The following is a 22,958-nucleotide window of genomic DNA, read 5'->3' as shown; positions in this document are numbered from 1 at the left end:
TATGTCCTGATCAAGATTTGAATCCAGTTCTCCAACCACAGAGACTGGAGAATAATTCCCTCCACACCAGTCAGTGAGAGAGAACAAGCTATCTGAAGTATAAAAGGCAGCACAATTACCCGAAATCTGAGTCTGCACCATCTGGAGTCATGTGTTCTGAGTCTGTGCCATTTTCTAATATAGGAGGCGTTTTCCTGTGTTCCATTGTTAAGCCGTTGGCTGATTTACTTGAACTCTGTAATGATGGCCAGGCATCTTTGTTATTACTGTTGGGTCTGGAAAAAGGCAAGAGTTAAAAAAAAGAAAAAAAAAAGAAGAGTTCAAGTTATGAAGAAAGTGTTTTAAAAATTGTAAGCACTGAGGAAATGAATCCTTGCGCCAGATAATCCATAAGAGCAGATTTATCTGGGTATCAGAATTTAAATGGTGATGATTAAAAAAAAAAAGAATCCAGGGGTAGAGAGGGGAGAAAGAAAACTGGGCAGAACGCTCAGTTTTCTTCACTGAATAGATAACTGCACTGCCAATGCTGGAGTCTGAACACGTTCGCTCAAGAAAAAAAAATCCACTGACAGTTTCAAGTATCCAGACCTATGCATATCTCATTTGGAGTTACTGGCTTTATCCCATAAGCATTTTAAGTCATTTAAATCATTAACTAAACCATTTTTAAGAAGAAAACTTTTACATTACAGGACCTATCGAGCCTGGATCAGATTAAGTTTGCGTTTTATTCCTGCACAAGAGTCTACAGCATTACTAATGGACCATGAGGCCAGTCAGATGAACATTTTTCATTCAAGTTACTGCTCATTTCCCTTCCAGTTTAAAGCTATAATTACTCCTCTTTTATAACAAAGACCCATTAAATTCCACTTCAGAGAGCACATTCAATCTGAACATTTCAGAAGACTCAAAGCCAAAAGTATCACTGAAAATAGTTATATTTTATACAAATTAAAGTACGCTGGAATATCATCTATAACCAAATGCATTTGAGTACACTGTCATCCAAAAGAATTATAATAATCTAAAGTCTCAATATGAGTGGTTTGTCTTTACCTTCTCCACTTTTTTCATTAGCTTCAGCTTTTCATTTGTTTCAACTATGATGCTACTTTTAGTGTTCAAGTGCTATAGTTCAACTGCTGTTTTTGTAACTACAAAGCTTTCAAAAACATTTATTTTCTGGTAAATACGGTTCTTCCGCTGCCCCTTTCATTAACATTCTTAATACATGGTCCAATACCTACTCTACATATCTGGGTCAATTTAATAAGTTGACAGTCATAATCTGAAGATTCCCATAGCTGTTTCATTCAGATAGGACTGGTATTACCAGCTAACCTAGTAACCTAAACTAGCATTTAAAGATTTGCTACTCTACTAGTACCTCTTCTCACATACCTATACAACCATGCATACAGATGAGAGTCTTCACCATTTACATCTCATCCTTGCATTCTACACATTTGAAAGAGATAGCAAGTTGATCAGATATTGAGCAGTGAAGACAACCTATACATCCTTGTAGTAATTAAACATTTTCTCATATTGACTCACTCACAAAGGTGAGTCAAATCTAGATATAACAAGACTAAATCTTCTAATAGACTTCAAATACACTTATGTTCGCGACAACATAAAGTCACCTCCATACTATAACTTGAAAACGTCACAGTTAAAATCAGTTTTGCAACCAAAATGGAAAGTTAACAGTCTTATGTAGCATTTTGTACATGTTCTTGTTTTTTCTTTATGTTCAAAGCCGTATGCTTCCAAGAGCCTTCTCCAGAAGACCAGTAAGTGCCAAGTGTTTTTTCCTCTTCCAACATATGAAAACATTTGCTTCAGTTCTTAGGGGAAAAGTTAGTAGGAAAAAAAAAAATCTTACTAGATCTTTGAAATTAGAACAGAATTTTGAAAAAGCATTTCTGCAGAGTTTAAGAAATGCTGTCTTCCCTATTACTCTTTATTTATAAAACTCATCTACTATTCAGAAGCCAACTACTGTTTTCTTCCAAAGTGAAAGAGATCTGCATGCCAGAAAAACATGACTGACACAAAGTTGTCAAAAGCTCCAATAAACTGGCAGACCTAGTTTCATATTAGTGAATCAAAACAAACAAGAACATGTCTATGCACAAAGTTGTAAAGAACCAAACAGTCACCAGCTCACAAGCAAAACACTGTACTGATAAGACAGGACTTTAAGAAAATAGTTAAAAATCCCAGCTGCAAGAAGAAACCCTTCCCTTTTGAGAAACACGCCATATTTTCCTCAGAAGTGCTAAAAATTTTAGAACCACAGACTGGTCATGCTCCAATTCACACTTGCTATCTGAAGGCTTAAACCTGCTGCAGTTTCAGATGGAGAGTTCTCTCATATCTGGTGCCACTTATCTTCATTTGTCTTGCTTGGATCTAATTAGGTGTCAAATTATTATTATTATGTTCAAAGGCTGAACTTATCAGTGTTCAAGCAATGCAGGAAGCAGTGCGATTGCTTTCTTTGCTATACTCTTCCTTCCAAGTCAGTACTGAGCTAACACACAAGAAATAAAAAGATGTAACAAGTCCTTGATAAAAGATTGAATGGGAAGCCTAACCACTTGCAGTTAAAGAGTATATGACACTTCCTGTAGAAGGTCAAGAAAATAATTCCAGCATATCACTTGTATAGCACATACACCAGTTCTCAGAATTGTATTTGGTGGATTGAAGCTCCACTGACATCATTTTAGATACAGTGTTCCCTTTCTTGCTTAAATTATTCTGTAGTGACGTTACCAGTGGCAAACCATCTGAAAATTCAGTGGATAAATTGATCCACAACACAAAACATGATCACAAGGCCAAGGTGCATATGAAACGCAACTGAAGTTTTGCATTTCACCCTACCAGTCTGATTATAAGAATCCCACAAGGAGTGGAGGAATTAATTAATAGCTTCTATCTTAAGATCTGAGAAGATAACTCACGGGAGGACCAACAACCTCAGACTTTCATTCACGTTTGTATGACTGTACTCATACCAACAGAAATCTTTTCATAACTTAACGAATAAAAACGACTGCAACAGAACAAAACAGCAATAAGTGCTATTTTGTGATTAAAACAGTGAAAATAAATCATTCTCGTGAATTATTACACACAAAAGAATTCCAGATTCCAAAGGTTTTTATACTTAAAACAAGAACAGCACTCAAAGTCATGATACGAAGGCAAAATAAGAAAAGCATATCAAGACACTAGGGTGTCTGTTGTACAACTAGGCTGCATTCATATGTCAAACACTTTACCAGAAAAGTTAACATCTGTTATTATTACAATATACATTTATGAAAACATGAAATAAAATATCTTTAAGAATAAGAAAGCCTCACTTGGAGATACTGATCCAAATGCACACTTGGTAGAAGCGAGTATTAGAACAAAGCATTGCACAGGCCTCTAACTTCAGAGAGAGGAATGTTATCTAAGTTTTTCACACAATGAACACTGAATAGAGCAGGCTATTTAAGGAATGCAAGAGGAAAAAGAATGGTTTTCTGTGAAGTAACCAGGAAGAAAACATTGCCAAGTAGTCCAGCATCAGTACTTACGCATCGTACCTCTGCAGTGCTGTCACTTTGTTCTTGTTCTTGTCAACTGTACCCGTAGATAACTGAAGAAAGTTGGGGTTTAGTTTGTATAGTTCTTGCAGTAGTTTCTGTTCATATTCTTGGTGCTTACCCGCCTACAAGGAAAGAGGAACTCACAGTGAATGGACACTAATTTCACATATTTATATACATCCTAAAACTTAGTAATTGAGCTGTACCAGCTTAAGAGGTCACCCTGACAGACTCAAAAAGTGTTTCTTAACCTCAGTATTGATGCAATCCCAACAAACCTAAAGCTTACCTAGAAATAACTCAGATGAATTTAGCCAGTTTATACCTACATATACACACACACACACACACTATATATATATATATTGCTTCTCTTTAAGCTTAATCTCAAAGATAAGCGTACAGCCTGCATTCTACATATTGGCTATACCAATCTTCTCAGAAGATAGTAGTGAGCAAAATCAAAGCTTGTTTCCAGTCAGAAGTTCCCCTACATAAGTCATTCTATACAGGCTTAATAAAAAACCACTGAGGTGGTACAAGTGTTACCAAACATGTGACAAGGAGCATGTTCCAAGCAGTAATTGAAAAATCATTCCTCCTAGTAATTGAAGAATTTAATTATTTTAACTGAAATAACTAAGAACATTTTCTTCCTTTCAGAAATTGAGGACTGATCCCACTTCAGAATGCTAAGCCTGGTGAATGAGAGTATTTTTCAGTCTAGCTTATCTATAACATTGTGCTAAAATGCTTAAATACTATTTGCAAGTTAAGTATTTTAATGATTTCAATCAAGATGCAAAATTGAACAGTGAAGGTAATAGCTCTTATATACAGATTTCAGATATTAAGAGATGTCCTTCAGCAAGAGAGTAAGTGTCAAGATCTAGACCTTCCGAATTTCAAGTCTCAAAACAAGAGTTACCTATGGAATCCTCAAAATGGATTTGAAGGCTCTCAAACTACATATACAATAAAAATCAACATTTGTGTATTACTTAATCCATGCCCTTTATAAAGGTTTTGTTGGGATAGGAATGGAAGTGAGAGTACTGGCAATACGGACATCGTCCTAGAGAAACACTAAAGCTTACAAGAATGCTATTCCTTTTCCTCTGCCTCCAAAAAGTAAGCAGGAAAATTTGACATTTTAAACAAGATTCAAAACAACAGCAACAAAAATCCCCCCCTACAAAACCTAACAGAACAACAAGAAAATCCACATGCTAAATAGCTAACTTCAACTTGCCTTTATGGGTGCTATTGGAAAGGCAATTCCATTCCGCATTCCAACTAAATTCTTCAAATCAGCCAAACATTACAAGTATCTTAATGTTTTTGGTACTTAGTTCTCTATTACAGGTTGATTTTGAACATGTCTAACATACACGACAAACTCCCAAAAGGGCACTGAAACACCTAGTGCATGCATTCTTACCCATCTTTGTACTTATCTACACCCAAGCTACTTTCTACAGTAGAGTAAGGATTTACTCCTAGAATGTGATTCATCTAAACATAATTTTTTTTTTTGATCCACTATACCCTAGAAATGCTTCTTTGGCCATCTGCTAAGAATAGAATACGTTACTGCTCAGATGCATAGACCTACACTGTAAACACTGAACAGCTGAGCAAGGAGAACCATTCACTGAGATCTCAGCTCAACAGTTCAGCTGCAAGAGACTGAACTCTATGGCCAGTAACGTCACTTTCTCATTACATAAATGAAAGAAAGAATCAAGATTAAACTCCTACATAGAAGCTTCCACTAACGTTTTTTTTTAATCCAGAGGTCAAAACTAGTATCTCTAACCCACCTCACCTAAATTGCCAAATTCACTTTCAGAGACTTCCTGAAGTTCTTTCCAGTTCATCACATTTTTATTTAATTTTTTATAATTCTACATCACAGAAATTAAGCGTATCCATTCAATTTCCTCCCTTTTACATTTAGTGATGAAGAATGTAAATATAAATTCCCTGACAGCAATCAAAAGTAGCTGGAGACTTCGAGTTCAGTCAGAGCTTACACTAAAAACACAAAGTTTTCAATAGTTATTTCCAAATGACTGTCAAGACAACATAACCAAATGTAAGTTTAAGTAATCTAACATGGAACAGGAAAGAAAGATGTGGAAGTCAAGATGAAGCGTGAAACTAAACTGCCAGCCAAAGTGAACATAACAGAAATCCTGCTTCACTAATACAGAGTTTCACAATGGCATCAACTAGCATCAATAAAGAGAATTCATGAAGTTTTAAAAAACCTTTTCATAAGATTTCATATCAAAGGTTATTTACAAAGTTTCCATGAAATGCAGGAAAGGTTCTTACATGGCTCAAAGATGGAAAGGCAAAGGTAACACTTACTGATAACTGGATGCAGAAGCAAGCAATAAGGACTGATGACTGACCTAAGTTTCATGCAACATCAGTGAGTGCGAGAAAGGAGCGAACAGCATAGTCTCAGTTGATGATACCTAAATCCTTTGGGTAATGAAATGCCATGTTCATAATGTGAAACTCCAGAAGAAATCTATTATGCCAACAAACGGGCCAGAGTGTCAAAGATTCACCACGGAGACACACCAAGTAACACACTTGGGGGAAGTTAATCTAAAACTACACTTACATAGTATTGGCCTCTGAACCGGTCTTTAAAACCCAGAGATATTGCAGTCGCTGTCAACAGATCTGAAATCTCTAGCTCATTATACTCTCAATCAAACCAGATCTGTGCCGGGCATCATAAGGTAAGATTCTGATTGAGGATCACAACATTTAGTATTGCAGCCTTTGCAACAATGAATGTAATGCGTCTGGTCTCTGCACCTCAACTATGATACAGAGGGTACAGAGAACAACAATAAAAATTACCACTAAAAGAAAGAAGCTGCTTTACTGAAGTTTAGGTGACCAGAAAATCTCAAAGCATTTAGCTTCTAGTAATTACCACAAGGCTACAACTAGGGGACAAATGACAAAACTGACTAGAAATCAGTTTAACACTTCTAAAAAAAAAAAAAGTATTACTTTACAAAACAGATAGTGAAATTTCAGGACAAAGGGCTGTGGACATGATGGTATCAGCAGGTTCAAAACAGATTAAGTAAATTCACTACTGACAGCTCTGTAAGAAACTAAAGAACCTGTACACATCTGAGTGTATGTTCCTGTCTATTAACAGATCTAAGTGGGGGTAGAAATTTAGAAAAGATTGACAGTGGAAGTTGCTTGGTTTGTAAGTTCTTGAAATTCAGTTCTTATTCCTAATCACCTGAGAATATATATACAGCAAGAACTATTCATCTGAACAAGCAGGATATATTTTCTTTTGAAGAAGAAATTAAAATTCTTATTTATTAAGAAATAAGATTAAGGCTATCCATTTACTTGCTTCTCTGCTCTAAATGATAAGCATTTCTCTGTCAAGGTTACCATAAAAAAACGCACATGCTCTATTTTAGTTACCTTCAGTGTTGTATGTTCAAACGGTTTCTATACCCTTCACAGGCTAACAGATGTAACAGAATCCAGGTAGCGTAGTCACATCACAACACAACAGTTAAGCCATGATAACTAACCACGTACACAAAACCTAGACATGTATTAACCTCTTCCACAGAACTTTAAAATAACCTTACTTAATACTGGTATGAAGAAAGGGTAAGAAGTTTACTCCATGTTATTTGAATTATTGATTAAGAGTTTATCTCAACCTTTTTCTCTCACCAACGCTAAGAGAACTCAGCATTTAAAGGTAGCATGCAACAAAGAATATAACTATTCACTTCCAATAACCAATTGGTAAAGCATCTAATCATCATTTCTAACTCAAAATTCAACTCCATAGCACTCTGCTGAACACTACATTATACAAATACTGGACTAAATTAAATGCAAGAAAATGCATGAAATGTGGCACACATGTATTTCCCATTCATTATACTTGCCTGCATTTCTTCTTTTGTGAAACTGGCTGCTTCATCTCCTAGCTCGTGTAGATACATACAGTCTGGTTTTGGACACTGCATATTTTTTAGAAAATAACTGCAGTATTTTGTTGTACCTAGTGATGCCTGAAGGAAGAGAAATCATGAGGTAAATTAAGTATCAGAAGTTAAGGATACCACTGACAGTAGAAGATAAAAACCCTGTATTTACAAAAAAGTTTCTTCTCACAATTTCTAGTTTCAACATAGTGCATTTTTGATGCACTAGAAGTCCATCTGCCAGAAATGTATGTGCTCAAGCATTAGATAGATGGAACATACTTCCATTTTATTCTAACTAAATCTCAAAATAACAGCCTCAGTAAATACCTGCATTCATAAGAAGTTCAACTGAGAAAGTAGTTAGGAGTTTGCATTGCGTTCAACTGGTTAATATTTTGTAACAGGCTCAGAAAATGAAAGTTAATCAAAAATTTTCTGTAGGCACTAATTTGGCCAAGTTATTCTCTATATCCATTTACACAGATACCAAGAGGAAAAAAAATCTTACACTTCCACAGAGCTTTTGAGAGGCTTTTTTTTTTCAGACTACTTAAAATATGTGATATCACAGCATGGATTTTAAGATGACTGCGCACAGACCTTCACATTCCCATTGATTTTATGTGCAATATAAAGCAAATAAGTTCAGTAGAAAGAAATAAATGCAAAACACAGTATTTAAGAAAATACAAAGCCAACAAAGACAAAGAGTAGCCTTGCTGACACAGCAAACCTTATATGGATATATGGGTAATTTTGTTCAAGAATGCAAGCACACCTATACAAATAACATTTTACAGGATGAGATGATTCAAATGTACTAGCAAATAATACACGACAATTATTTGAAATATTATCACCTTAAGTGTTCTGCCGTCTACCACCACATTATTGACACACTGTATGGCTCTGAGAGCATCTTCTGACCGGATGTAGGTTACATATGCACTGGCACTTGGACCCTAGAAAGAAAACAGGCCACATATTTTTTTTTCCCTCCTCAGACAGACCTGAGCATTAAGTTGCTTTTATAGCAACTCCCTACAAAAACTGGTATATTCGAGGTCATATAAAAGTGACAAAAACAGGAGAATACATAGAAATGTAAATGTGATGCATAAATAATAAACAAAAGAATAAACATCAAAACATTTCTTAAGTTATAAAAATACTTAGCAGAAGTGGTGTTTTGACCCTCAAATGCAGAATAGCAAATGAATGTGTTTCTGCTGCTTTGAAGGTTTCCATCCTATACCAATTTTTAATCTTTCTACTTATTACGTATCTTGCAACTGAACTTTAAGACTGTTTGGACAATGTCTCAGTTTGTACAGCAACTAATTCTACAACACTGTATTTTTCCTTTTATTACCTTAGCCTACTATCTAGTCAGAAGTAGAGATCTCCACATTCACTCTGCATACATGTATTTTCTCTAGAGGAATAAATATCACAAGAGTCTCTACAGACTTACCTGTGAGCCTGCATATGATGTGCTGTTATTAATTACAACTTTATGTATTTTACCGAACTTCCCAAAATATTCTGGTCGTTTCAAAACCTACAAAAAGAAAAAGAAGTTAAAGTGCTATAGTACTTACCAATGGTCTGTGTATCTATGCAACTAGGAGCTGTAGAGATGTGCTTTTTGTTAAAGTGGAAGAGAGCAAGCAGATGGAGATTTTGTTTCCAATAAAAATCACGGTTATGGACAACACAAAGTGCATTGTTATAAAGTAGAGAACTTAAAGACTAAGTATAGAAATACAGTATACAAGGGTGGATCCGAAAGTAATGCCTCCTATTTTTTCGTGTTGGCCCACAATGTCAGAGGCAGATGGTGGTGGTATGGCAGCAGAGGTTGGACCTTCCCACCAACATGCCATTACATTTCACTGCTGTGTCACAGATGGCAGCAGAGAGCAGTCAGACAGAATGGCACCTGATGTGGAAGTGTCTGTGAATCAAAGGAGTAGAACTGAATTCTTTCATGAGAAAGAAATTGCATCCACTGACATTTACTGATGCTTGGCGAACGCTTACGGAGACCACACAGTGGATGTGAGTGGTGGGTGGTGTTTCAGCATTGGCAACAATGATGTGAAAGACAAGCCAGATTCCAGACAGCCATGCATAGCCATCACGCCACAATATGAAGAGGGTGTCCATCAGTTCATCCATGTGCATCAGTTGTAAGTGGTGACTATGTTGAAAAATTCTGTTTTGTAGCTCAAGTAGTGTTATTGTGCTCTTTGTCTCTGTTGTAGTTTGCAAAGAAATAAATAGGAAACATTACTTTTGGAGCAACTTAGGTACTACATTTACTAGGGGCAAGAAAAAATTTAGCAGAATCAAAACTGCACTGAAACAAGCGACAATATCACATCCCAGAAGGGGAAAAAACCTCCTGCCCTGCTCTTTGCTGCATCAGTTAAGCAGTAACAAATAATTTGGGGATCCTACTCCAAACAGGAACATCTTTAGGTGCTGCACTTGGGTCAGGACAATCCCAGGTACTTATACAAACTGGGGGAAGATCTCCCCAGAGTAGCCCTGTGGAGAAGGACTTGGGGGTCCTGGTGGACGAGAAGCTGGACATGAGCTAGCAGCGCGCTTGCAGCCCAGAAGGCCAACTGTGTTCTGGGCTGCATTGAAAAAGGGGTGGCCAGCAGGGAGAGGGAGGTGATTGTTCTCTTCTACTCAGCTCTTGTGAGGCCCCATCTGGAGTACTGCATCCAGACCTGAGGCCCCCCAGTACAGGAAGGACATGGAGCTCCTGGAGCAGGTCCAGAGGAGGACCACTAAGATGACTGCAGGACTGGAGCACCTCTCCTGTGAGGAAGGGTAGAAGGAACTGGGCTTGTTTAGCTTAGAGAAGAGAAGGCTCTGGGGAGACCTCATTGTGGCCCTCCAGTACTTGAAGGGAGCATGTTAACAAGAGGAATGGCAGTTTAGGAGGGTGGATAGTGATGGGACAAGGGGGAATGGCCTTAAACTGAGACAAGGGAGGTTTACATTAGATATTAGGAGTAAGCTTTTCACACAGAGGGTGGTGACACACTGGAACAGGTTGCCCAAGGAGGTCGCGGATGCCCCATCCCTGGAGGTATTCAAGGCCAGGCTGGATGTGGCTCTGGGCAGCCTGGTCTGCTGGTTGGTGACCCTGCACATAGCAGGAGGTTGAAACTCAATGATCACTGTGGTCCTTTTCAACCCAGGCCATTCTATGACTCTATGATTCAGCATATTAAGTAACTTGTTAACAGTGCACTGCCAATTCCATTGGCACGCAGATAACAAAAGCCTCCTTCTCTACCCTGTGATGGTCAAAGCAACTACTCAAACTGAAACTACCTAAGTAAAGGCTATTTCTAGTTCTAGACTACAGGTTGAAAGAAAGCAAGAACAACTTGTTTCCCCAGTTCCATCTTTAGATACCACTACAGCTAAGCTGTCCTCATCCAAGAACTTCACCTGATCTTCTATTCTCCCTTCTTGAGGTAGTATCAAGGTCTTCATGATCCAGCAGCATCACTCACACTGGGAAAGTCCTACAGAACTGGGCAAGCTCTACATTCAACCAGAAACTCTCACTAGTCTCTTCCGACCGCTCCTCAGTTGGTCCATATCCTTTCTCAAAGACCCTGCGCCTGCCTTTGAACATCATTACAGAGGTGACTCAGTCCTGAAAGAAAAATTTCTTGAAGCATCTTATAGAATATCTTCCTGATAACACAAGGCAGAACGGCCATCACAATTTTCATGGGAGCATGTCAACAGGAGTGGACCCACCTGTACTCCACTATGATGATCTACAGACCTATCTTCAAAAACAGTAAACAGCAGCCTGTCTCCCACTTCCAACTTACTTCTATTTGTATAGGAGTTGAAAATTTAAACTACGTATATTTAATTTTTTTTTTAGCCTCTCTTTCTTTCAGGCTGGGTTTCTTGGAAATCATGTCATCAGGTGCTGCAACATTCAGTACATACCCTTTATCAACTGGTATGTCAGCGAAAATACTGACCACTACAAAATCTAACAAAACTATCACTTATTACACCAAAAAGCTAGTGTGAATCTACCTAGCATTAAAAAGAAGTTTGTGCATATTTTCTAATTCACAAATCCGCTATCCTGGATAGAATAGAAATTTAATACATCTTTTAATCATAAATAGCATTGAGCCAATGTCATCAGTGGCTTGCAAGCGCAGTTAACTGGTTCCTATGTTACTGTCAAAACCACAATGCTTTAAGAGATATTTCTCTTCCGTTCATATCCTTTTCTCCCTTCCACCATAAGCAGCTTTCTACTTGCTCTTTTCTAGTCTACCAAAACGTAACACATTCTCAGCAAGTCCTCACTTACATCCGAGGTTACTCCAGGCAGTTTAGTCCAATCAGGTGAATACAAGTTTGCACAGTAGTTTCAAAGATAGTTTATCCTGTAGTATACTCACTTCAGATTTTAATTTTAAGCTACTTTTTGATGACAGAGTAATGATCCTCTTTTCTGGGTCTTCCTCTTGCTAATTTTTTTTTTCAAATGACAACACGCTTACATTCCCTACCAGGCATGCCTTAGCTGTTGGCTTTTTTCTTCTTTAGGTTTGTCCTACCCTTATATTCATTCTTTATAACCTGGCCTAGCTCCCATTTTAGAATAGGTTGTGCATGACAGAGCTGCGTACTGCCATCAGATCCAGCATAATAATACGATTAACAAAAAAACCTTAAGCTTATTTTAGCTTGACAGGTTTGCTGTATTCCCTTAAAAGAGCAATTTCCTTAAAAAATAAAACATCTGTACTCTCAAAAGCAGAAGACAAATCACTTGTGAATTTATTCTCACAGAATTGTTTGAATTCAAAACATACTCTAAAAGATCATCTGGTCCCTATTCATTGCAGGGAAGCTAGACATCTACAACTAGATGAGGCTGCTCAAAGCCTGTCTAAGTTTGATGTTGAATATTCTGGAGTAGGAAGCTCAGTAGTTGCCTTAAGCAGGTCTCAGTCAGCATCAGGGAGCCTTTCGAAAGCTGCTTCATTCAGTATCCGCTAGACACAGACAACAGTACTGGGACACCTGTGCGTCTAGTTTCTTGATAAGCAAGTTAAGAGCAAGATCTACAGATATGAAGTGCTTACCTCTGGGTCTGCTAGGCGCTGAGATAACCCTACCACGAAGACAAGATTCTTCTGTACAACCCGTACACTGGCCAAATGTTTGCGATTCTCTGATATCTTTTGTTTCCTCTCATTTTGTTTCTGTTTCTTTTCATTTTTTATCCTTTGCAGCTCTTCCTGGGAGAGTGGTTTGTACACTGCTGGATCTTCTGGATATGGCTAGATATAATAAAAAGAATTAAAAACAACCCATATAGGAAAACAACATATTTGAAAATCATTAATCCTGACATTCTAACACATGCATTTCATTCCTCCATCAGACTGTTCTGATTGTTATGCCCAGCCACAAAAGTAGCATGTTAAGTAAATACTGCAAATTTTCAGAAAGTTTTCCTAATTATGGGCATGATCCTGATGCAAGTAAGTGCCACATTCTAACTGGGCTGCCTAGTAAATCTAGCAACATCAAAAGCAGCTGCAACGTGACAGCCAACACATCCCATTACGATTTCACTAACACCGCACAGTATGTAGAATGAAAGTATTCTGCATATACACATTGTATTTAGCTGCTTGATACACTTAAATCTGTATTAACATACTTGAAGACTACAAAATAAGAAACTGAAGTATAAATGTAATTTCAGTGACCCAAGGCAACAGCAACACCTATTTCTGCCATGCTTATTCATCAGTTTGAAACTTGGACTTTGTCTTCCCTGGACAAATCTATAGACAACTTCTCAAACACAATACTAGATTATAATTTCAAAATTAACCAAATAAAAGAGAAAGATCCTTGATATTACCTGGAAAGACTGCTGTATTCACGTAGCGTGCATCTACTGCTATAAAAGCAGTATTTTAGCCCAGTCCTTTAGACTACAGTGCACAGTCTTCTCCCCCAGACTACTACTCCAAGCAGCCCATGTTCCTTACTTGCCCCACTTTTTTCATACTGAGAAGTTAGATTTCATACTTAACATACAAAGCAATGCTAAGGCAGAGAAGAAGGTGTATTGAACAAACCTTGCAGTGTTTCTAACACTGAAGATGCAGTCAAAAGAGAAGAGTAGTACAGGATATGTGCATTAAAGTAAAGATTTGAGATAAAGAACTTAAGCAGACCAGTATGCTGAGCCAAGCACTTAGCCTGCACTACAGTAACCAAAGATTTCGATTTCCAACAAAAATGTGCTAACTTGCCTAACTGCCATCTACTAATACTAGAATACAAAACATTGTCATACTAAATGATCTGAGTAAACCTACAGTGGCAAATGAAAATAAGGTCTGGCTTAAACACGTGTATTCTGATACTGAAAGAGCCACTCAGCAAATTCTTAGAACTGATAGTCTTCTAAGTACGTCTCCAAACAAAACAAAGACCCACTTTCAAGTTTAGTAAGTCACAAGTCTAGCATCACTACACTGTACTTGAGACAGCACCTGAAAATACACTGTGGCCAACTTCAGCAGATGGTATTGGAAGTTTAAACATCAAGTTCTCTAGAACCTGTTTTTAGTATCACAAAGGAATTTAAACTTGTACGGTATCTAGTATTAAATGAAAAGTACACACTTAAGTGCTTTGCATGAAAACACCACAAGGACCCACATCATTCTTTAAGAACAATGCTTAAGATTGTACTGTTCTTCAAAGTTATTCCATTCATAAGTAATACCCAATACTTAATGCAGATTTTACTTACTGAATATTTAGTGACCACTTGATGATGTATAAGGACCCATCTTAGTAAGGTCATTTGAAACTAGCTATAGCCAATGATTTTCTTGAGTTTTAACACTTGTGTAAAAAAAATGTATAGATATAGAATAATCCTATAGTATGCCTCACTTAAAGAACTTCTCAAAATCTCAGAATAAAGGAGATATTGGTTTGTTCTGGGGAAGAGTGCTCAACGAAGAGATATAATTCAGTTACAGTGATTAAGCTCAGTTCAGGAATATAAACAAAACAAGTGCACCAGTACAAGATGGAGTTTCAAAAATAAAATGGTTTAACCTACAGTGAACAGTATGGTATGATCTTGACAGATCAGATTTTTACAGATTAATTTTTTCCCCAAATCTAATACTATACAAGGCAGGATTTACAAATATAATGCTGCCTGGTACTGTGCCTTGAGGAGGTTCTGTAAGGCCCCCTGAAGACCCAAGAAGAACACAGCAAACAGTGCCAGAGTTCACTGACTATTGTCTTGCCAAGTATAGTAGCATTATGAGCGTATCTTCAAATGAGAAGCATGGAGACAGTACATCCCTTCTCTGTACGGCAGATTGTTACTGGAAGTCCTCAACACAGGTCTGCAAACCACCTGCATGTCTCAAGCATGTGCTTGAGGAGAGCATTTGTCCATAATAAAAATAGTCTTTTGTATTTGTACTGGAGAGCATGGGAACTGCTGGGAGACATGCAACTAAACAGCAGTAACTTCAAAATCAGAGAGTAGAAATGTCTTCTCAGCAGGTAGTACCAGATCACCTGAATTAGGATTTCAACCATTTGTAAGTAGCAACTGTTGATTTCCCACCACAGATAACTTGTTTGAGCAACAGAATGATCAAAACTCCTCACTAGACAGTGTAGTGCTGTGTTGTACACAAAATGTTTCATATGTATCCTTATCACTTCCATGACATTTAACGCTTCTAAGGAACACAAACAGTTGGGCATCCTGACTTGCAGGACCTGTAAATGAGCCTGTGCACCTCCCAATTCTAAGTGATATGACTATATAAAACATGCAGCATGAGGAGAGTTGAATAATATTATGCATTTAAGGAGGGAGACAAGTAAGCATAGCACCACCAGCATTTGAGAAGTTCATTCTAAAAATTCTAAGTCCTAAGAATTCTGCTACTTTCAAATAATGGCATAAACTCAGTCCACAAATAGGACAACAAATGATTTCATCTTCACAGTGACTGCTTCTGACAGTGAAGTTCATTAACACAGGGGACAGCTCAATTACAGACAGAATATAAGCAGCAAATGCTGATGGGAAATGGCTCTGAAAGCCAAGCAAAGTGAACTGACTGTGGGGGTAATCTCACAGTATCATTTCACATGCTTTTTACTCTGTCCAACTCAACTGAACCAAAGGAAGACCATAGGCCCCCACAAGCTCTCAGCCAGTAGAAGTGGCCAAGCTATTAGACATGCCTAAAAAAAAACCAAACAACCTAAGTCAAGCACAAATCTATTTCTGTTTTGCACGGCCTAAAGCAAGGGGCCAGATGTTCCTAATGGCCAAGATGGCACTTGTTTAACTTGCTATCACTGATTCCTTAGATGGTAGACAATTTGAGATCCAAGCAAAGTAGCTATATCAAATGTTATCAGCATTTATATACCTTCAGATACAGGACATTAAGAGATGTCAACATCACTGATTCACTACCTAAATTTGACATCCTTCTCCTCAGTTATACAACATCTCTTCAGCAAAACCTATGGAAACCACCTGGACAAGATCTGCCAAGATGGATAATGACCCAACCATTTATACTATCTACAAGATGTCGACAGTCCTACAAGAACTTCAAAAGTTCAAATGTCTCTTCTGAAGTCTCATTTCTTTTAGCAGAGATGGCCCTTGATGAATAATTCTTAGTCTTCCTCACTAAGATTGTCTTGTCTTTTTTTTTTTTCTTTCAGACTTTTTTCCCCCCACATTTTGCCATTTGTTGAAAGCTGAGCTGGTATTTATCAGCATTTTGAGTTTGTCATTTCCCAGATGGGTCACGTTCCTTCCACACAATGGATGTACCAATATTTCCCAGTTGCTGCCTTGCTAGGAATTAGGTTCTGAAATGAGAAATACAGAGAAAGTCAATAAGGTTTATGTATTGTATACATCGTACTAGTTATATCAAATAACAAGTAGGATTTCTAAATATCAACTATTGCACTGGACTATTCAGTTATGGCACTAGCAGCATAAGAAGAAAGGATGTTTGAAGACTGTGTTGCTTTTTACAGAGGTAGGAATAGTAAAAAGACAAGAACATGTGTAAAACATTATAGCTTGTTGGTCATAAATGTGTAAGATTAATACTAATCTCCATCTCCAGTACAATGCACCAGGAGGAATAAGGTTTGTTCTCCAGTTCCTTGACATAGCAAGACATGAGAACAGCAGCATATCAAATTACACTTTTTGGTGGAAGTGCCAAGCAATTAAGAAAAGTGAAGAAGTCATACTTTTTGATTGTTAATGGGTTTTTTGAGCTCTTTAGTGATATTTTAAAATTGTAATAACTGACACTAAGGCTTTTGTGCTATGCTCTATCAAAACAACATAAATCACTAAAGATTACAGACATTCATACAGAAGGAGTACTTAGGTCACTGAATTTTAAGGAAAAAAAAATAAAGAAAAATCACTGGTTGTACAACTGAAACTAGTGAGTTAGCTGACTTCAAAAGTTTTTTTTTTTTTTTACAGACAGCATATTTTCATTTTAATTTGACCAGTTAGTGTCTGTTTCACTCACAGTTAAGAAACCAATTGACTGAAAAAAAACAGAAATGCTTGCTTAGCATCCTACAATTGACTAGACCTACAATTCTGAAGGGCATCAAGAACAGGTCAGTTCTATTTTTCTTCCTTTCTTTTTTTTTTTTTAATTCAAGGAAGAACTTATAGTTAATGAATTAAGCAGAAACAATTTTTAAGTTTATTTCAAAAGCCATTAAAGCTTACAATGCCTTTGCTATGTTAAGACTAACAAACATTAAGATCAGTACTCAAGTTTAAGTCATACTTTCTTATTCTCACAAGCCAAGTGCGTGTCTACTACCATTACTAACAGGAAAAAACTTAATACATACTAGCTCAATTGACTGCAACCATGTGAATATTTTCTGTGCATGTCTATATTGAGCTACCTAACAGTTCAAGTATGTAGAGGTATTCTCTCCTTGGTAGGAAATAATGCAAGCTAACATCTTTTTGGTTAGAAGCTAGTTAGAGAAATTTAGGAAAATAATATATATACGCAATACGCAGTCCAAGCCTTTCAGACACGTGGCACACCACTCTAAGAGCAGAGCCAATAGAATTTATCACAGACTTTTTCCAAGATCTTCCCAAAACTTTCATACAAAATTCCCAGCTAGGGAACTTCACTGCTACTCTCCACAGACTGACAGACAAACAGCTGGCAAATGTTAATTGCCACTAAACACCACTGGCATCAAAAGCAGTTTTCCTATGAAGTAACTGTGCATGACATTTGTATGCTTTAGCATGAGGCCTTGCTTTAATATATATATTTTCACAGTTCCATTTTGCAGTAAGAATCCTGCACTAGCATATTCATTGTTAACAAGGAGTAACTGTTAAGAGCACAGTATCTACTGTAACTTCTCTACAATGAAAGCACCTGTAAAAATTGTACTGCTTTGCCATTTTCCTCATTTCAGCATTAAGTGATTGTAGCCAATGGGCAACAGAGTTGACAAAGAATAGAAGACTGCTTAGATCTTTACCCCAGAAACCTTACCATACACAGATGGGAAATATATAAACACACTGCATACAAAAACACACACCTGCTGCAGAAGGTTCAGTACACTTCACAAGGTGGTTTCTTCAAGCTTCTTTGATGCTGCCATCAACTGTATAGCTCCAAATGGTTTATTCCCAGGATCTCAACGGAGTCTCTGAACCACAGTGTCCAACTGTACCACAAAAAGGTGCGTACTCCAGCTTCCTCTATGCTTTTACAATCCAACAAGCCAATGAAATAGCTGCAACTCTCCTTAAGAGCATCTTGCAATCCACAGATGAAGAAAATATCAAGAATATAATCCACATGCATTGTAAAAGAAGTCTCCTTCCTCTCCTGGAATGCTGTGCTTCCTTCCTTCTGACCGCAGAGTTCATTCTAGCTTTTCTTCCAGATCCTCTCCTTTTTCCAAGCAAACTGTATTCCAACTCAGTAAAATATTTGCATAACCAATCATAAGGCAAATTATTCCACTTGAGAAAGTTCAGCTGTGGCAATATCTGTATTTCAAAGAGTCCCAGAGGCACTGAGCAGCATGCCTTGTGTGATTTCTCAGCTATAATCCCCAAACTTCCAATAATGAATGATCAGAGACAAATCAAATAGTTGTTGGCAAAAAAGTAGCATAATATATCCAAATACATGAAGCAACTTATACAGACGAGGAAATTCCAAAAAACATGTTGTTTGTACCATGAGATCTTGTGTTTGTAGAGTAGAAATGTGCTTGTACTATGAGAAGTATTATACAGCACAGTGCCTGCTATTGATGACACATATGTGGAAACCAATTTGGCCAATGACAGGCAGACCTTCCTTGTAGAATCCACAGAACAACTACTGCACAAACTTGTTGCAATATGTTAACAATGTTACTCTGCAATAGCCTTGGAACTTGCAGAGGCATCCAAAGACAGGCTAGCAGGGCAGAGCTCTAGCATAGCCAAAGCCCAAAAGAGCAACAAGAAAATATGACTGGAAGTGTTTATATAAAGCTGTGGCAGTGAATCAAGATAGTGAACTGAGGTAAGATTACTCAGGGTCTGAGAAGGGAGCTGTAATGTAAGACAGGAAGCCAAAGGCATAAACTGAGGGTAGGAACACAATTAAATAGCAGGAGAAAAAGCGGATATTAGTAGCTGCAATTACAAAAAGAGGAAGGCCAGACAAGAAAGTTACAATCAAGGGATATAATTAGAATTAAAGATAAGATATTGAGAAATTATTTCATAGTAAACATTGAAGATAAGGAAGTAATAAGGTTATATAAAACACTATGAGAAGGAGGAGAATAGTTCAAAGGAAAAAGTGGGCAACTTAGTGAAGCTGAAGTTTATAGTTGTGGCCAACCACAGTAATAGCCAGACTTTAGGTTAAGAGATAAGGAAAAAAAAATAAGTGAGACTCTCGAAATACTACCTCTAAGTATTTGGCAACAAAATCAGAATACTACGCAAATAGACTTAGCCTAGATTTTGAAAAGCTTTAAAGTTTAATACCACTGGATATATTTTCCAAAGGTTTTACATGTTTAGTGTCCAGAAAAATAGATTAAAAGCTCTAGTGTCACAAACAAAACAAGCAGGTGCTTTATAAGCTTGCCTCAGACAGCTCTGCTACTTTAGCTGAACCTTGGCCCTCAGAAAATCCCTAACGCTGGAATCCTCACTGTCCTTCCTGACAGAAACTCTGGCAATGCATGAGCACTCCAAATCACAGGATTCTTTTCTTTTTTTTTTTTTTTTTTGGCAGTTCTCCCAGCATCAGCATGCCTTGGTTCTCATCCACAGCTTCCCCTACCAATCCAGTTCTGAATTTAACAAATCAAGACTAGCAGTTGCATGATAGATTTGATACACGCGGGCAAAATCTCAAAGATCCAACACCTCACCTTTGTATTATGCCACTACTAGAAGAATGTTTCCCAGAAGGAAAAGGATGTCTTTGGTATCATCACAAGGCAAGAGCCTTGTGATAAGAGCAAGACAAGCCGCTGATGCAGGATATTTACCTTTCTGCAAGCAGGACAAAGTCCATTCTCATCAGTGCGGATACGATGCCAACAGAAACGACAGATTTGGTAGCCACAGGTGCAAGGGAAGAAGTTGATGTCATCAATCTCCAGAGGCTCCATGCAAAGGGGGCATTCCACAGGGTCTTCCTTAGCATCAGGGCTGCGAGACATCTTTATGTGTTCGCAGAGCAGCAAAAGTTTATAATAACTTAATAGATAAAGAAGGTCAGCACTTGAGGAGCTGCAAGAAAAAAAACGAAAGAAAGTGATTGGTACTTTTGACAACCTTTCTATAGTTCCTTTTTATATTTCACTTCTCCATCACTTTCATTCTCCCCACATAAATTACCCACAAACACACAAGCTACTAGCTAATAGCCGGAGTTCGAGTCTGTCTTCCTACTTATGAGTCACACAGGTGATATGACGGATGCTATTGACGATGTTCCTCCCTACCTGGATAGGTAAGCACTTCTGACAATTTACTAGCCTATTTGGGTTTCAAGCTGTACAGCTGCAAAGAAATGCTTAGAATGTATGATGTACACTGTCAAGTTCTTCCAGCTCCTTTTATTGACTGCTTGCTTGAAATCTTCTACAAATTCAACTCAGGGCTTCATGTTCAAGACCAATTTATTCCTTTTCCCAGGGATTTGGAACTACATTTAGGTCATCCATTCAGACTTTTCAGTAGGGTTACAGAATTATTGAACAGAAACAACGAAAAGCTTCTTACACAGGGCGATTCATTTCTTTGCCCATCCCTTTTTTTTTTTTGGTACAGAGACCAACCAAACCTTGGGACTACTTTTAAAGAAGTATTAACCAAGGTTTATCAGGTACAAAACTTTCTACATGTGTCAGATAACTTTTATCAGGTCATCTACTCTTTTCATCAGCATTTAATTCACACCGAAGTTGTAATACGTTCTACGTGCCTGGAACAAAACAAAGAAAAAAAGCTGAAACCAGGATGCTTTTCTAAGAGAGCAGACAATACAGCTTCTCTGGATCTGCACTCTGAAAAAGAAACAAAATTCATGCCACTCTTTTCTTAAGTCATTTCTTGATCTCAGTCATTTGAATACGCTTCCATTCTGTCTTAAGAATGCAGAACAAGAAAAAATACCGTCATACTCAGAAAGGACACAGTCCTAAGTGGGATATTCAATCACTTTTTTGGTTGTTCTCCTCTCTCCAGTTAACAATAAGCGTGGATACTTGAAGCGGTACCCAGTCTCAGCAAGCTGTCTTTACCTGCTGCAGGAAACATACACGTATAGAAAATTAAAGAACAAGAATTTTAATATGGAACTTTTGGAGGAAAACAAACAAAAAAAACCCCACACAACTCAACTAAACTCCCCACAAGACTGTGACTGACATGTCAGTTACATGCTGACAGATACAGCCTCCTTCACCCCAAGAATTGAAAGCTATCCAACCAGAATTGATACCTGAATGACCGCATTATGCAAATACAACTATAAATTAAGGACACACACCACGTGAAGTCTCCTCTACCCTCCCAGATAGTTTTCCATTGCATTTTTACCCAAAGAAATACCAGATCATGTACAATTCAATCCTTCTCCAGGCTTTTAGGAGAAAGTCCGGAGACAAATTCTTACGTCCGTCTACTTGAACAGTAACATTTAATCCTACCCTCAGAAATGAGTTTTGAGATCAATTCCTTGCACACAGGTTTCTGTATGCGGCAGTCTCAGCCTTACATATCTGTAACTCATACCCAAACAACCACAAAACCCAGTTCTGCTTATCATCATCTTCTGACTCTAAACCATGCTTCCTTGTGGAAGAAAGAAGCTTGATGCACAGCACAGACACATGCAGTCAAACTACAAACTAAACACAAAGCAGGAGAAAAAACAGTATATAGCTTTGCACAGAATGGTTGCACCGTAGCCAGGTTTGCGAGTTCACCAACCTACACTAACTGCAATTTAGACTACTTTCATAGTGAGTATATCCTCAAGGTACAAAACAATCCTAGTAAACACACAGCATTGCCCTTAAGAAGTAAAACAAAAAAAAAGCAAGTTTCATTAAATGCTCAAATAAAAGTAAAGAGGGGAGAATGTATATAAGATGCACTAAGTCTTATTTCTCTACATGGCATGCACTAATAGCAACACTGCCCTCTTTCTGACCTTCACAAGGATTAAAATCAAAGAAGTTAAACTCCTACAATAACATGGCAGCTTTTACTTAATTATCTGTGATTTAATTAGTGGTATATTACAATCCTTTTGACCACCTCAAAACCACATCGTGGGACCTTACTGGTGTTGCAGACAGAACAGAATCTGGCCTGAAAGAAGGCTTAGTTTGCCTGGGAGCTTTGTCTTGTTTATAAAACCCATTCACATTGGTTGCAAGGATTGTTAAAGGCCATAGCACACTATTTAATGGCTTGTTACGCAGACAGCACACATTTCTGCAGCAACTCTTATACTTTTTGCATTCCCTGTATGCAAATTAAGTTTGTTCTACCAGACTTTTCACACCTGTATGGCAGAAAAAGCATTACAATTTGAAAGTGACTTTAAAAACTGACGCATGCAATAAACTGCAGAGATTTTGTTCAGTTTTTACCTGGATTTGACCTTCTATAGATTGCCAAATTACAGGT

General features: G+C 37.7%; 1 protein-coding gene across 17 annotated transcripts in view; it reads right to left on the bottom strand.

Moving 5' to 3' along the window:
• The window catches only part of CNOT4 (CCR4-NOT transcription complex subunit 4), a 70,713-nt gene that overhangs the window by 21,727 nt on the left and 26,028 nt on the right, over window positions 1–22,958 (bottom strand). For 5 of the 17 annotated variants that reach the window (XM_015284783.4, XM_015284807.4, XM_015284791.4 and 2 more), the window contains exons 2-8: window positions 20,303–20,546; window positions 12,772–12,969; window positions 9,093–9,179; window positions 8,479–8,580; window positions 7,577–7,702; window positions 3,606–3,739; window positions 120–275 (exon numbers count right to left, since the gene is read on the bottom strand). In XM_015284783.4, the coding sequence (XP_015140269.1) occupies window positions 120–275; window positions 3,606–3,739; window positions 7,577–7,702; window positions 8,479–8,580; window positions 9,093–9,179; window positions 12,772–12,969; window positions 20,303–20,476 (977 nt within the window). In that variant the 5' untranslated portion in view covers window positions 20,477–20,546. The remainder of the gene's footprint in view (window positions 1–119; window positions 276–3,605; window positions 3,740–7,576; window positions 7,703–8,478; window positions 8,581–9,092; window positions 9,180–12,771; window positions 12,970–20,302; window positions 20,547–22,958) is intronic. The other 12 variants (NM_001012811.2, XM_040696226.2, XM_040696133.2 and 9 more) reach the window with 3 other exon arrangements.

The sequence above is a fragment of the Gallus gallus genome, chromosome 1 (genome assembly GCF_016699485.2).
Source record: "Gallus gallus isolate bGalGal1 chromosome 1, bGalGal1.mat.broiler.GRCg7b, whole genome shotgun sequence".
NCBI lineage: Eukaryota > Metazoa > Chordata > Aves > Galliformes > Phasianidae > Gallus > Gallus gallus.
The sequence above is the reverse complement of the archived record's forward strand: the minus strand, read 5'-3'. Positions and strand labels throughout refer to the sequence as shown.